This window comes from Sorex fumeus, unplaced genomic scaffold, assembly GCF_029834395.1.
Source record: "Sorex fumeus unplaced genomic scaffold, SorFum_2.1 ptg000131l, whole genome shotgun sequence".
In the NCBI taxonomy this organism is placed as follows: Eukaryota; Metazoa; Chordata; class Mammalia; order Eulipotyphla; family Soricidae; genus Sorex; species Sorex fumeus.
The window spans coordinates 29,994,112-30,011,153 of record NW_026606188.1 but is presented as its reverse complement, the minus strand read 5'-3'; the positions used below and the strand labels follow the sequence as shown (position 1 = coordinate 30,011,153).

Here is a 17,042-nt window from a genome sequence, read left to right as displayed (position 1 = left end):
TGTCACTGCGGGCCCACGCCTGACTGTCCAATGGCGTCTGGAGGATGGCGGCCACCGAGCCACCAAAGGGGAGCAGGCGGAGGGACATCACCCTTTCCACCCTGAGGTGGCCCAGTGACAGTAACCTACTGCAGGGTCCGGATGCATTTCTGTCAAAAGCCGCTGGGTTTCAAGACTTGTTTCTGAGTCTCTGGGATAATGGCCGTTAAGCAACTTGATCAGGAGCCAGAAAAGCTGTACATGTGCAATGACTTGGGGTCTCGTTGGAATGGGGAGGACAGGACTGGCTCCACCCCCATCCCATGAGGCTCAAAATGTCTTGTCACTGCAGGCCCAAACCTGACTGTCCAATGGCCTCTGGAAGATGACGGCTACAGAGCCGCCAGGAGGAAGCTGGCAGAAGGACAACACCCTTTCCCCCCTGGGGTGGCCCAGCAACAGTAACCTACTGTGTGGTCTGGATGCATTTCTGCCAAAAGCCGCTGGGTTTCGAGACTTGTTTCTGAGTCTCTGGGATCATGACCGTTAAGCAGCTTGATCAGGAGCCAGAGAGGCCATTCATGGGTGATAACTTGGGGTCTCGCTGGGACGGGGAGGACAGAACTGGCTCAAATCCCATCCCGTGAGGCCCAACAAGGTTCGTTACTGCGGGTTCAAGCCTGACTGTCCAATGGCTTCTGGAGGATGACGGCCACCAAACTGCCAAGGAGGAACATGCAGAGTGACAACATCCTTTCCCCCCTGGGGAGTGCCACGATTTTTAACTATAAGAGTTTGATCATAGACAAATGCTGTCATGGTCCAAAAGTAATGACAAATCTAGGGCCCTGCTAGGGATAGGAAAGACTATCTGGCTTGAGCACTGTAGTCTGAAATTGAGATGGCCCTCGGAGAGCAATTCTATATGCTTAAGGTATTTCTTACTGTATCCATACAATATGTTTATATTATGTATGCTCATGTGTTTGTGTTAGAAGGAGAGCAGAAACACACCCAGGGATTCCGCTCTAGGGTGGGCCAACCTGCTAATGAGAATCTGTCCTAGAAGCGGCTTTCCTTGAGGGAAAGAACTCTACCCCCAGTGATTGTGACCACATCTATGTGTAATTTTTATCCCAACCCCTCATGCTGGGGGATACAAATATGCAGTAAGAGTGGGCTGGGGGATCCAGACTCCAGGAGAAGGATAAAGGGGACCCAGATCCAGATTCCAGAGCTAGCAGGAGAATGAAGGGGGATCAAGAAGGAGAATGAAGTAGCATGGGGGAGGAAAAAGCAGGGGGAGAATCAGAGGAGAATGGAGATGGGAATGGAATAAACTGCAACTGACATCAACCAGCCTGGCCCTCGTTTCCTTCCTTTGCCTGCCCATCATCATCAACCTCCCCAGGGTGGGGAATCGGCTCAAGACTAGTGAACACGGGCAGCGGGAGAGATAGACTGCTGCCATCTTTTTGAGTTTACAAAGAAGCAAGCTAATATCTATTAGAGTTAAAGTAATAATAAAAAGTACTCAGCATCACTGTTGGAGTGACATTTAATAGTATTGGCCTGTCAATTAACTCCAGTTTTAGATTTTATGAGCATGAGAAAAACAACAGGGATTCCAATTTGTGTCCTAATACTCCATTCATATTAATTATTTGATAATGTGATGAAATCAGTTAAGGATGCTGCGTCCTAAAGCCCAGTACTATTTTCTCCCGTGTTCCCTACTTCTCACTGCAGTATAAACAATCCCATAAAAATGCTGTTCATGCTCTATGGCAGGATGCTGGTTGACTGGGAAACCAGTTTATCAAAAGCCTCTTTCATTAAGAATCCAGAGCATGTTTTCACAGGTAGCTCTAGCTTGCAGTCCACATGTCCAAACTGTCGCTTCTCTTTGATGGGTAGAACTGAGGAAAAAAAGAAAAAAATGAAAAAGTGTAGAAACAAAGATGTAGGGGTAGGAAGGGGAGCAGCTCAGCGGTAAGGAAAGAAGAAACCATGCCTGTGTGGCCAGGCTAGAGGCTAACTTGTTGAGTGAAGTCAGTCAGAAGGAGGAGGACAGATAGAGAACATTCTCTCTCATATGCAGGTATGAAGAATCCGAGGAAAGGAGCAATAACTAGAAAGCTGATTTACACAACTGAGCTGACCGGGGGGAGGGGGAAGGGTGTCTGACTGGAGGAGTCTTTAAGACAAAGGTAGAAGGACTGGGGGACTGGGGTACTCCTAGGTGCTGGAACTACCATTAATAGTATTCTAAACCATGCATGGTGCAGCAATAAACAAAGGGGGTGTATTATATATTCAAAGTACCAAAGACAATTTTCTTTCTAATCCTTTTGGATCGCACCTGGTGATGCTCAGGAATTACGTCTTGGTCTACACTCAGGAATTTCTCCTGGTAGTGCTGGGAACCACACAGGATAGGGGAAATTGAATCCGGTTTGCCTTAGTCAAGACAAACGCCCTACCCACTGTTCTATCACACCATCCCACAAAGAAATTTTCTATTGAAAAATAAAAAGAACAAATAAACAAATAAAAAAAAAACAGTGGAAGGATTGCTAGGGCAAGCAGACCTAAAGATAAATGAAAGCCCTTTTACCACTACACACATATTTAAATCTTTCTCAAATACAAAAAAGAACAATATATTACATTTAATTTTCCTTGCTCAGCTTGGCTTAATAAAGAGCAGAACTTCAGTGAAGCAAATATTTTTTCTAACTCCTCAATATTTGATACTTAAAAGATAATTACCTATATTATGTCTATGAAAATATTATTTGAAAATTTGCCTTGCTCAGCATGGCTCGATGAAGGGCAGAACTTCAGTAAACCTAACATTTTTTATGTGTGCTCTATTATACAATTTTATAGAAAACAAAAACAAATTTTGCTAAAATAATAACAATGATACTTATTATGATAAAATATAATAAAAATAATCCTCATTATGGACATTTCTTAATAGAGTATATTAGGTATAGAATCTCTTAATTACTACATTAAGAAATTCTCGTAATAAGGAATTAGAAAGGAATCTTCTAAAAGCAGAAATTCCCATATTAAGTCAAAGGTTAGTTTTTCCTACTACACTAAAAGTACCTTTGAAAAAGTAACATGATAATTTAATACCTCAGTAAATTAGAGATTAGAAATTAGTAGGGTTTCTCCAAATGAGATCAGTCTTGGATACTCTTTGTGGTCACTCAACCTGGCCACAAACTGTATCACCTATATTTGAGGTAACAATAGCAATCATCTCTACACAGGACAAATATCACTGCAAAATAAATTTCATTATAAAAATTGTAGACGAGGCCTACAATTTTAGCAACACTTTTAGCAACTACTGCTTATTATCTAACCCTAAATTTAAGGCAATAGCAAAAACTTTCAGGAGATTTTTTTTTAATTCTGAAATGTAACCAATCCATTAGAAAGAAATTATAGCTATCGCTGCTAGTAGCTAAAGATTTCTTTTTTCAATTTCATTTTTTGAAAAGTCTAAATTCATTATCAAAGAATCATTGGCCAACTTGTAATGTCAGAATTATTGATATCAAAAAAAAAAAGCCAAGATTTAAGTTTCCCCCTAAAAGGTTTTATATCTCTCTCAAGAATGTAAGTAGTAAGTTTGCATACTGAGAATACTGGACTGTGAGGTCACACAAAAGAACTCATTAGCCACAAACGCCATCTTGTGGTCCATTTTTAAATTATTTTGTAGCATTAACCAGTAGATCTCTAACTCAAGATCTTCTAAAAATGGGGCTTTGGATATAATTTATTTCACTTCTCTCCTTCTAACACTTTGGAAATTTGGGGCTACAAAACACCTAACACAACTGGAATTTTTATTTGAAGGATATAAAATCCAAAATTTGAACTCATGTCTTTTAAACTAATCCCCCGCCCCACAAACTGTACCACCCTTTCTTTTGACTTAGAACAGGCCAATTATATGAAGTTTAGTACTAGATACTTCAAACATGAAGGTTATCTATATTTGCTTCACCTTATCTTGAAAATACAGTAAAGGGACCAGAGAGGTAGTTCAACAGGTTGAGAGCTTGCTTTGCATGTAGGAAGCCAGGATCCAATCCCTGGCACTGCATGTTCCTTAGTACAACCCACACACAGAGCTGAAAGTAGTCTTCTGAGGACCCACGGTATGGTCCCAAAAGTCAAACATAAAAGCAAAACAAAGCATAAAGAATACTTTGACTCCTGTATTATTAGAAATTCAAATTAGGATATTTAAGTTCATTATATTTTAACAGGGAGATTAAAAAAGTAAAGGCCCTCCCGTTGTTCATCGATTTGCTCGAGCCGGCCCAGTAACATCTCCATTGGAGATTTTGTTGTTACTGTGTTTGGCATATCGAATACATCACGGGTAGCTTGCCAGGCTCTGCCGTGCAGGCGAGATACTCTCAGTAGCCTGCCGGGCTCTCCGAGAGGGGCGGAGGAATCAAACTCGGGTCGGCCATGTTGGCTGCGTGCAAGGCAAACGCCTTACCGCTGTGCTATCGCTCAAACACAGTAACAACAAAGTCTCCAATGGAGACGTTACTGGGCCCGCTCGAGCAAATCGAAGGGAGATTACCTAAGGCTTAATGATTCCAGCTATAACCTTGCTTGTGCTGACAATTGATGTACGTAAATACTGATCTTTGAATCTATAGGCTAAGGAGTGAGGTACTTTTAAATGGATTGGTTAAGAAAGTAGATGTTGTTACAAATCTATTGGCTATGAAATGTGCGGGCCTTGCTGTAACGGCAAGTGAAGGCCTATATAAGATCCCCTTTGAAGAAGCTCGGGGCTCTCAGTCACTGCCCACTCTGGGGTATGCTGTGGAGCCCCAGCATGCTGGTCTAACTAAACCCCGTTTTTACTCCTGCAGGAATTATGTCTATCTGGTCTCTCCGCGCCTCCCAGGGCTAGGGAACTCCCGATCCCAACAATGGCATGCATGTATTTGTATATACTTTATATCATTTCTTCCTTTTCTCCATTTTCTTTTACAGGACTTATTCTGTTGGCCATGGCATACAGCTATCATTTAAAAAGCATGATAAGAAGACAGCCCATGGTTCAGAAACTACGTATTTTATGCTTTTTCATTCTCCATGTGTGTTTCTGAATAGCATCCCTTACGGACTACAGAAAAACTTCACTAGTCCCAAGCATGAGAGAGGCACACACTATCCAGAGCTATGGTATCACACTTAATTTTATAGTCAAATTCAATTCCTTTCTTTTCTTCTCTTTTTGGTTTTCCAGGCACACCCAGCAATGCTCAATGCTTACCCTTGGCTCTGTGCTTATGGATAATTCCAGATGTTGCTCAGGGGACCATATGCAGTGCAGATATCAAACTGGGTCATTGAAGTGCAAGGCAATTGTCCTACATCCTACACTATCTCTCTGCCCGCTGCCCAAACTTAATGCTATCTATAGAAATAGTTGAGAAATAATGGTATTGCAGTCTACAAAGTACTGGTGAAAACAGTTTCTTACACATTTTAAAGAAAGCAAAAACTTGGAAAACAAAAAAAAATGTTAAATACTTAACATAAGGAGTGTAGGATAACACTGTTCTGTCCTTCCTGCATAGCCCAGGAATAGTTGATAGTTGATAGTTTACTGGACTGAGGAAAAGAGAAAAACACCTTAAGGAGGTATTTTGCCTGGGGCAGTCAGGATGGGCTTTAGAATACCTTTTAGGTGGGTCCTCAGGAAGGGCTTTCTTATGTAGATTTGGCTAGGCCCTCCATAACATAAATTTCTTCTCTGGGATAAACTTCCTTGTAATAAACTGCTACTAAGATCAACCAGCCTGGCCCTCATTTCTTCCTTTGTCTGCCCTTGGCCAACAGCTGTCCGATCCAGGCCATACACAGCGGCTCTAGGGCACTGAACGCGGGTGAGACAGAGCTGTCCAGAGAGCCCGTGAACACACAACCTTCCGCGTGTGTAGTTTTTTACACAGGAGGAAATAGGAACTAAAGTTATGACTTTAAAATATGCAGTTCAGCACTGAAATAATCACTTAATAAAACAATAGAATACTTCAAAATACTTCATATTCTACGATTGATAAACAATGGATTTTAAGGTCTTCTTCAAAGCAAATAAAAATCATAATCTGTTGTTTATAACATTCTTTATACAATATCTTAATGTTAAGTAAACTATGCATTTTTAGATGATAACAGATAATACCTATATTCATTGTAAAAGATGAACAGAGTTCAAGACAATAGAAGGAACTTTATTTACAGCAATGCTTGGCAAGCTACCTGTGTCAAAGAACTTTTCTTTTTCCTTCCATTCCACTAGGGACCGTTACATGATCCGAGTGAGCCAGACTACTGTGAACTTCCACATGAAATCATTGCAAAACCCAAACAATACCACAATTGATTTCTACTGTATTCAACAATTCAACATAAGATTTACTAACCACTTGCTTAGATGTTCTGACTATGCTTAATTGCTATACAATATTTTAATTGCTTATTTTTAACTTTTGAATGCATCCCATTAATCTGTAGCAAACCTCTTATGAACTGAGCATCAGTCCGCACTTTGAGTAGCACTGATTTTCGTATTTGTACAATGTTTCCCAAACCATGGACCATGGGATGGTAATATTGCGTAAGAAATGCTGTTATGCTCAAGAAAATCACTGCTTTTAGAATGATAAGCCATGGAGCCACCCCAAAACATGAGAAAGTCTTTAGTAAACCAACGTTTTTTTTAAATAGGTTTTATTTATTTATTTATTTATTTGCTTTCTGGGTCACACCCCTCCATGCACAAGGGTTACTCCTGGCTCATGTACTAAGGAATTACTTCTGGCAGTGCTCAGGGAACCATATGGGATGCTGGGAATTGAACCCGGGTCTGCTGCATGCAAGGCAAAGACCCTACCCACTGTGCTTTCACTCCAGCTCCCAACAAATATGTTTAACTTTAATACAAACATACTTGATTTCAAAATCCTTTAAGACCCATTAGCATGAGAAAAAGACTACAAAGACTTCTCTACATTCATTAATAGTTCTACTGTGTGTTGTTTGTCTTCCTGGAATGCCTACTAGAGGCTATTCCTGGTTCTGTCCTCTGAAAAGGCTTCTGGAAGTGCTCAAGAGATGATGGGCACTATAGAATAGAAAATAGTAAGGCAACTGAGACACTTGCCTTGCATGTGAACAACCTGGGTTCAATCCCTGGTATCACATCTGTCCCCTGAGCACTGCCAGGAATGATACTGAGCCAGGAGTAAACCTTGAGCACCGCAGACAGAAAAGAGTGTGCAGTGGAAAACCATATGCAGATCCCATATTGGGGTGCGATGCATGCAAAGTAAGCACCTTGCCTCCTGAATTATCTCACTGGCCCTGATAAGCAAAACTGTGCAAAGACATTAGCTATATTAATTTAGTATTATATTCACTCAGGCATTTATCTTTTTATTTATCATAGCACTGTAGCACTGTCTTCCATTGTTCACTGATTTGCTCGAGCGGGTACCAGTAATGTCTCCATTGTGAGACTTGTTACTCTTTTTGGCATATCGAACATGCCACGGGGAGCTTGCCAGGCTCTGCAGTACAGGCAGGATACTCTGGGCAGATTGCCAGGCTCTCCGAGAGGGATGGAGGAATCAAACCTGGGTCGGCCGCATGTAAGGCAAACGCCCTACCCGCTGTCCTATTGCTTTAATATGATTTATATTTATCATATTAAAATTAAATTTTCAAGAATATCCTTCACATGTAGTACTAGCCAAGGTCACTTTCAAATCTCTCTACCATCATACACTTTTTAACCATCATCATACCATTATGACCAATAACAGTAACAACAAAGTCTCCAATGGAGACGTTACTGGGCCCGCTCGAGCAAATTGATGATCAACGGGAGGGCCTTTACAGTAACCAAAATTTAGTCTTTTATAAATACTAGGCATAATTAAGATGCTGTTTAAATCATAACACCCAAAAGAAGAGAGAGAGTAAAAGAGAATCCGTCTGCCACAGAGGCAAGGGGAGTGGGTGTTGTGTGGGGGTGGTGGGAGGGATACTGGGAACATTGGTGATAGAGAAGGGCAGTGGTACTTGTTGAGGTATGGGTATTTGAATTACATACAATTACACTGTATGACTGAAAAGTAATCACAAAAGCTTATAAGTCTATAACTGTACCTCACGGTGATTCATTAAAAATAAAATTAAACAAAAAACAAACAAAGAAAACAATTAGGATGCTGTTTGAAAAGATCCAGGAATTTTATTCAATGACACAGTTTATAGTTTTAGCATTCTTTCACATTTTAGCAGGAAATAACTTTGCTATATCAATATGCTCTAAAATTATTTGCCTATATTCAATGAGATTTTTGCCTTTATTATTTTCATATCACTGTCATTTAAAGGTAGACTCAGTATATCTGTTAACTATTGGTCATGACAGAACAGGAATAAACTTTTTAACTATTCAATGTTTATTTGGAAATACCTATATTTAGTTAAATAGCTATCTTCAAGTAAAGTAAGAATCTGACACTTTAATGTGACAATAATTGGTTCCTACTAAGAATTACTTTATATTTTAAATATAAATTTTATTTATAACCTCATTTTCCTAAGTTGGCTTGGTACTTAAATTTTAAATTTCACTTCATTAAAATTCCAAAATCGTCTATTCCAAAGTATACTATATCATGCAGGGTAACAGTTCAGGTTTGAACCCTAGTACCATACAAGCCCCTCCTATCCCCTCCCCAGCACAGAGTCCCAACCATCACTAGTGTGACCCTGATGGAGGGGTTAACATTCAATTGTCCCATTTGGTTGACCAGGAATCACAGGGAGTGTCCCCAAGAATCCTGGAGCACTACATGGGAGAATAGTAGTCTCTCTGTGCTCCCCTAAAAAAAGCCCAAACTATGTTGAAAGGAGCCAGGGAGATTGCTCAAAAGCTGGAGCACATGTTTTACACATATGGACTCTGGGTTTGATCCCCAGCAAAGTCCCTTAAGCACCACTAGGGGTGGCCTTGAGCCAGGAGTATCTCCAGAGCACTACATGTTGGTGAAAAACAGAGTGTTTCCATTAGAATGTGATCAAAAAGGGAATGGAGAAATTTCTGGAACATTTCACTTCCACATATATCTGAGATATTGTGAAGTTAACAGTTAACAACAGATTGTCACTGTTTCCGGCCTCAGTCAGTGTGCTAATTAGGAAGCCTGATTACTAAGGGCTCCAACTTCCTGATTATAATGGGATTGATGTGCCAAATTAGTGAAAAATTATTCACTCAGGAGAAAACAACAACAAAGGGGTTTAAGGGGTCTTTTGAAGTTATAATAAAGAAAACCAATGATTTGCCCAAATGCATATAATAAAGATAAAGTAAGAAGAATTGATGTATTTCTAGTAACATTTAAAACTATAATTAACTTTGTAAAAGAGCTAAAAGCATAACAGAGTATATAAACTGCCTCAAAGAGCAAAATTTGCAATATGGCAATATGGCACAAAATGCTAATTTAACTATTTCTAAGAAAATAGCATTTTATATGAACCAAATTCAATTTCAAATGATAAAAATATGTACTTATGTGGAGGTGCAGTCAAAACCCAAACATTTCAGATGGAGTTCCAGGGAACTGCTAGAAGTCTTTTTTCTTTAAAAAAAATAAAAGCTCATGGGGGGGGGGGGGGTATGGTGCCGCGAGAAGGTCAAGTTGTACTTGTGGGGCAAGTGCATCAGCAGCCTGATGGTGCTTTCAGGCTTCCTAATACCCCAAAATTGCCACTGTGCCTATGGCCAATCCAACAACTTGGGGCCAAGTTTGTCAAGAAATTAAATGGTCAAAATTAGGTCTGTGAGAGTCACACCCACAAACCTTCTGGCTCAGCTATACAAGCCCATTTATTGGCCTTATTTCAGAGACCCCTAAATAAATCTCGAAAGATATCAAAATCTGCAGTTAAGTTCGGATCAAGCATGACTGAACGGACCAGGGTAAGTCGGAGATGGGGGGAGGGGCAGGTTGGCCTGGTGCCCACCCAAGCAGACCCCCAGAAGCCGCTTGTTTCTACAATCCAAAATCACTGCCATCCCCCTGGTCTGACTCCACCATCTCAGGACAGACCTCACCAATACATAATCTGCTGAAAATTTGGATATGCGGGTGAATGAAATCTTCAGCTCTCTTGGGGCTACCTTTCCCACTTCTCAATACTCCTGGAAGCACTGAAGTCATCTCTACGAACCAACTCCACTGCCACCATGTAAGCTCTACTACAAGCCTTGCTTCAGAGACCTATGAATAATTCTTTTTTTTTTTTTATGAATAATTCTTGAAAGAGATCAAAAGCCGCTCTTAATCTTGGACCTGCGCATGGCTGAACAGACCGGGAAAAACTGGAGGGCAGAGGGTTGGCCTGGTGTCTGCCTAACCAGAGTCCCTGACAGATGCTTCCACAATCTAAAATCGCCGCCATATCCCTGGCCTGTCTCCAACTACCTCAGGATGGACCTCACCAAGATATAATTTGCAAAAAAAAAAAAAAAAAAAGGTTCTGTATCTAAAATCTTCAGGCTTTCTCTGAGTTGGGATAGGCCACCTACCCTCACTTCCCAGTACTTCTGGAAGCACTGGCAGTCACCCCCACAAACCAACTCCAGCACAACCCCGTAAGCTCTACTACTGGTCTTGCTGCAGACACCCATAAATAATTCTCGGAAGAGATCAAAAGTCACAATTATTCTTGGACCTGCACAAAGCTGAATACACCGGGACAAACAGAAGGGTGCTGGTTGGCCTGGGGCCCATCCAAGTAGAGTCCCTGGCAGCTGCTCGCTCCCACAATCCAAAATCACTGCCATGTCCCTGGCCCGACTCCACCGTCTGAGAACAGATCTCACCGAGACATAATTTACTGAAAACTCTGGTATGCGAGTTTTATGACTAAAATCTCCAGGTTTTCTCAGGGTCAGGATTAGCTGCTTCCCCCCACCTCCCTGTACTTCCGGAAGCCTTGGAAGCCACATCCACACCCCAAAGCTGCCACCCAACTGAAAAGCTACTCCAGCCTTACCACCCCGACAAAAATACCGAATGCCCTGAACAAACATTATGACTTCTTAGCACCTGTACTGCAAACCATAAAGCAACAAAAGGAAAAGGAGAGAGAACAAGGAAAGTGCCTCCCATAGAGGGAGGCTGGGGGTGGAAAGTAGGGATTTGGGGGATGGTGGTAGGGAAACGGGACATTGGTGATGGGAAATGTACACTGGTGGAGGGAAGGGTACTGGATCACTGTCTAACTGAAACCCAATTATGAACAGTTTTGTAATGGTCTATCTCACATATATTCAATTAAAAAAAAATTTTAAGTAACATAGAGTTCATGCCCAATTCAATCAGCTTAATTAATGGCTGAATAAATAACAGTACTCCTACATTATAAAAAATAATAATAAATAAAAGCTCAGGGCTGGAAAGATAGTACAGTGAGCACAGAATTTGCCTTGGAAAGAAACAACCCAGGGTTGATCCCTGGCATCCATATAGTCCCTAGAGCCTGCCAGAAGTAATTCTTGAGTGCAGAGCCAGGAGTAACCTCCGAGCATTGCTGGGTGTGTGGAGGAATGGAAGAAGAAATAAGAAGGAAGAAGGGGAAAAGAAGGAAGGAGGGGTAAAAGAAGGATGAAAAAGAGGAGGAAGGATGAAGAGGGGGGGAGAAGAAAGGGAGAAAGGAAGAGGAGGAAGGGGAGGAGAGAAGGAGAAGTGAGGAGAAGGAAGAGAAAGAATAAGAAAGGGAAGGAGAGAGGAGGAGAAAAAAGAAAGGAAGAGGAAGAGGAGAAGGAAGAGGAGGGGGAGAAGGAACAGGAGGAGGGAAGAGGAAGAAGAGGAGGAAGAAGAGGAGTAGGAGGAGGAGGAAGAGGAGAAGGAGAAGGAGGAGAAAGAGGAGGAGGTTTGATTCCCCAGGAGCAGTCCCTTGAGCAACATAAGCAGTGTAAGCAGTGACCCCTAAGCACTGAACCACAATAGCCCCTCAGCTTGGCTGGGTGTGATTCCTGCAAAACAATAAATACATAAAAACTTCAACCTTGGGAAAGTTTTTACCTTATCATTTAAAGGAAAATATCATATTGCATTTATCATGTGATTTTCACATGGTAATATACATGGTAATATATAACATGGTAATATTAAACATTCAAAATCTATAAAGTATAGGACATTCAAGTGCATGGAACTTGAATTTAATTAAGTAAATTAAAAAATTGATTGATTATCTCATGAAATTAAAAAATTGATTATCTCATTCCTACTTTGGACAAACTGGCAGGTACCAAATGTAACCTGCCCACACGGCAGAGTCTGGCAAACTCCCCGTGGTGTACCCAACATGCCAAATACCAGTAACAATGATGGGTCTCATTCTCCTAAAGAGCCTTGAATATGGCACTTTCTTAAAAATCTCAGGGCTAGGATGAAAGAGACGTTACTGGAGTCTGCTCGAGGCAATCGACGAATAACAGGATGGTCGTGGTCATGGTAAAAAAATTGACAGAAAGAAATCTTTGGACATGGAGTATAAAATAAAATACTGTGCAGGACTAGAGTGGTAGCACAGCGGTAGGGTGTTTGCCTTGAGCACAGCCAGCCTAGCCGAGCCAGGTTCGCTTCCTCCTCCGCCCCTCTTGGAGAGCCCAGCAAGCTACCGAGAGTATCTAGCTCACACGGCAAAGCCTGGCAAGCTACCAGAGACATATTTAATATGCCAAACACAGTAACAATGAGTCTCAAAAAACGGAGACGTTACTGGGCCCACTCGAGCAAAATTGATGAAAAACGGGAAGACAGTGTTTTGTGCAGAAAAAATCCCACAGAATTTAAAAAAAAAAAAAAGGATCTGTCTACCAATCTCTAATCCACAACCATGAAACACCAAGTCAATTCACATCTGACACTCTAGGCTGTTGATGCAGACTTCTTCATCTTGTCCAGCTCAACTCAATTCTGACCCATATTCAGCATCTCTCTGAAAGATCAGTGTCATAGATACAATTAATCCTCTGTGGAAAACACTTCCATGGCTCCCATTTTCATTAGAATCAAACTGGAATACGAACCTTAGAATAGGGTCAGTATGGTAACTAACTATTAGGGTTCAATACTAGCAGGCCTCAGTATTCACCATCCTGAATATATAGCACTATGGGCCAAGTGATAGTCCCGAGGTACTTGCATGCAGCTGACCCGGGGAACTGCCAAGCTTCACCAGGAGTGATCCCCCAGTGCAGAGTCAGGAACAAGCCCTGATCACCGCCAGATGTGGTCCCAATTCCAAAATTAATAATAATAAATATGCTTGTGTGCTTTGCTCCTGCTAATCTTTCTCAATTTAATTTCCAGACCCGGCCAAGACCCCAAGAGGGTTCGTGTATATGTCTTTCTCCTCTGCAAGTCCCATGGTTAGCTTAACTCTCCTTCCACTCCACTATAATCTGGAAACAAACTATGCTAAGATATGAGCATATACTCCCTCAAGTCCAGATATTTGTGTATGCTGTTTTTTCCCAGAGTCTCTCTGCTTACATGGACACTTCTTATGCATTATTTTATCTTCTAAAGAACATCCTTTTAGATTGTTAGATGTCACTGCAATGTATTTCTATAATGAAATTTCAATAATATCAAATTCATATAAAACTATCAATGACCAAGACAATTGAACTGATTCAAAGTTGGAGAGCACATGACTGGCATGTATAGGACCAAGTTTGACTCATGGCACCATAGACCCCTACTCCAAGTATTACCAGGCACTAAACCATCAAGTCTGCAGCCCAAAGCAGAGTATTTCCAAGGAGGCCCTTGACAGCATTATTCTATTAAAAACCACAGAAAGTTAAAAAATTACTAAACTGATGAAATGTGTGTAAAAAATACAAGAAAAGAATCTGAAATGCAACACAGTGACTTAGCTTTGTCCTGCACCTAGAACTGTAGCACTGTAGCATAGGAGTTGTCCATCAATTTGCTCGAGCGGGCCCAGTAACTTTGTGAGACTTGTTACTGTGTTTGGCATATCGAATATGTCACGGGTAGCTTGCCAGGCTTTGCCATGCAGGCGAGATATTCTTGGTAGCTTGCTGGGCTCTCCAAGAGGGGCGGAGGAATCGAACCCAGGTCAGCCGGGTTGGCTGCTTGCAAGGCAAATGCCCTACCCTGTTACTATGAAACTTCATGCTCCTTTATTGTTTGAATAGTTAGAGAAGAAACCAAGGTCTTTCTTAGGTTGTAGATTTTCTGCTCTTTGAGCGTTTGTTTCTTTCCTTACCATTGCTAACCAGTTACCGCAATAAAAACGGGAGACAAGAAAGAAGTGAGATAGAATAATTGTTAAGAAGCATTACTGAGCACTTTTGGAGAGTTTGAATCCTAGGAGGAAAATAAACAAAAAAACATGTCTCATAATTCTTTCTTACATAAAGCTCAGCTAAAATAAGGAAATTACACACTGTGTAAGAAGAAATGCACACTGCTGCTCTGTATAAGCACATCTGTTTCAGTGAACTAAGTGTAGTATGTTTCCGTTAACTAGCAACCACTTTGGCACTGAAGTGCGAATGCTGCTTTTAATAGGACATTTGGTTCCTTAATAGATTCAGGACATTTGGTTACTTAGTAGATTGTTTTAAACAGAAAGAAAAGAAAACTTCTGAAAAATAAATATCATGAATTACCTGTTCGTAATAATGGATATTCTCCTCCGCCATGTCTGTAAATGCTGACTTGATATCATTTTGCATATTTCGTTTCCATCTTTCCCAATCTGCCTTCAGAGCATTATTGGCACATTCCACTTTATCTTCAAGTTTTCCAATCTCTTCTGTAAGCTGAATTTAATCACAAAGAGGAATATATTGATATATATTGTATTCTTGCTACCACTCGAACTCAAAGTATTTTAGCCAAACTTTCTATCAAAATTCTTAAGAATTATTCTTTATTTACAGAAAGATCATCAGTGTTTACTATGTGTACCAAGTAATGAAAAGAAGAAAAACACTAAATTCAGTCAGGATGTTGGAGTTCCAGCGTCTGTAACCAATTTGCACTTGGCTAACTTTTTCAAACCCTTGGCTTTAGATTCACTGTTTATAAAACAAAGGAAAATTCAACTACAGATTATTTTGAAATTCTTTTGTAATATTACATAACCAATATTGTTTGTGATATATATTCAAAGATATGGTTATGTGACAGTCGTCTTGAACTGTTTTAAAGAATGCTCAATTAACTAAGATACTGTAATACCCATTCAATCTATGTAGTTGAACTTGAAGCCCAGAGAGTTATCTTGCAAAATTTTAGCCAGATACCTGAGACTAGAGAAAGGTTTTATCTCAAAACATGTGAGACATAGTCCATATGCTACAAAATAGGCTTGGTGTAATATATTTATACTATTAAATAGAACTTCACCTGACCAAGAGACCTTTGAATATAGAACCCATCAATTTGTTTTGTATTTTACATATTAATGCTCATATAAATGTTAATAGATACATGACCTTATATACAGTTATTCAAATATTTATTAAATGTCTTCTCTAACCCAGGTATTCCAGAATTAGGAGATTCTTAAGTAAAGACAGCAGGCCAAACTTTCTGTTCTTATAAGAGCCTATATTCTATTGAGACAAACCCTCATAGGCAGAAAAAATACTAATTATCCACTGAAAACAAATATTTTAAAAAATGAAGAAGAAATAACAATAGGGATGTTGAGCAAGATGCAATTTTAGATGGTTACTAGATAGAACTGAAAGAAGCGCCATTTTCATCAATATCTGAGGTAGTCCCAAGGGATTATTGGTAAAAAAGGAAGCATTCCTGAGGAAAAAAATGCAACAGGTTCAAGGTAGGATCATGCCTGGTAGTCCAAGGTAGTTTACAGACCTTTAAAAAGGGGCGGGGGGCCAGAGCAATAGTGAGGCGGGCAGGCACTAGTCTTGCACATTGCCAACCTGCGTGTTAAGGGAGAGAGGAAGGAGAGATGTCTCAGGAAAGACCACTGGGTTAGACAGAAAGTTAACCAGAGTGCAGGTTTAACCAAATCTGACTCAATCATGCAACCTATGGCAAAGTTCATGTACTTATTAATGAGATTCTGTGAAAAGACTTCAATGCCAGAAAGATCTGAACAGAAATGACAGTATCTCTCCGGTTTTAAAAAGGTCATGTGTGGGGCTAGAGTGATAGCATAGCGGGTGGGGCATCTGCCTTGCACGCGGCCGACCTGGGTTCAATTCCCAGCATCCCGTATGGTTCCCTGAGCACCACCAGGAGTAATTCCTGAGTGCAGAGCCAGGAGTAACCCCTGTGCATCGCTGGGTGTGACCCCCCGCAAAAATGAAAATAAAAATAAAAAGGGTAATCACTTATGGCTGCTCGCTAGTAAATTAAGAAAATAACAGTTTATTCCTGCTTTCTACAGGACTTTATACTTTTTTTCAATAATGAGTTAACACTTATTTGTATTCATTGTATTATATGAATGTCCTGTGACATTTCAGGTGATTTTACATCCGTGGAGATTTTTATCACAATCTTTACTTTTATTAATGCAGACCCTTCAGCATTATCTATAATACAGTATTTTCTAATCCAAAGCCAATTTCCTTTTTTTTTTTTTAATAATAAAAGCAAGCAGCTTTTATCAAAGGGAAAATAACAGAAGATATTAAAGGGACCATTTTACCTAGGTAATAGCTCAAGGAAGACTGGAGTGCATGCTCTGAGGATGGGACTTCCTTCCTATTTCAACCTCAGGCATGGCATAGTCCTTTGGAAAACAACCTGGAGTGATCCCTAAGCACTAACCCAGAAATAGTAGCTCCTGGGCACCACTGGGTATGGCCCTAAACCAAATTATAATAAATATATAATAATAACAACAATAATTATAAAAGGGTTGTGGGTAAAAAAAATGATACTTTCCCC

The 17,042-nt window shown here is 40.4% G+C and overlaps 1 protein-coding gene across 2 annotated transcripts in view; it reads right to left on the bottom strand.

Moving 5' to 3' along the window:
- Positions 1-17,042, bottom strand: part of SNX7 (sorting nexin 7) — a 106,390-nt gene that overhangs the window by 11,690 nt on the left and 77,658 nt on the right. For both annotated transcript variants that reach the window (XM_056139146.1, XM_056139147.1), the window contains exon 8: positions 14,780-14,932. In XM_056139146.1, coding sequence (XP_055995121.1) covers positions 14,780-14,932 — 153 coding nt within the window. The remainder of the gene's footprint in view (positions 1-14,779; positions 14,933-17,042) is intronic.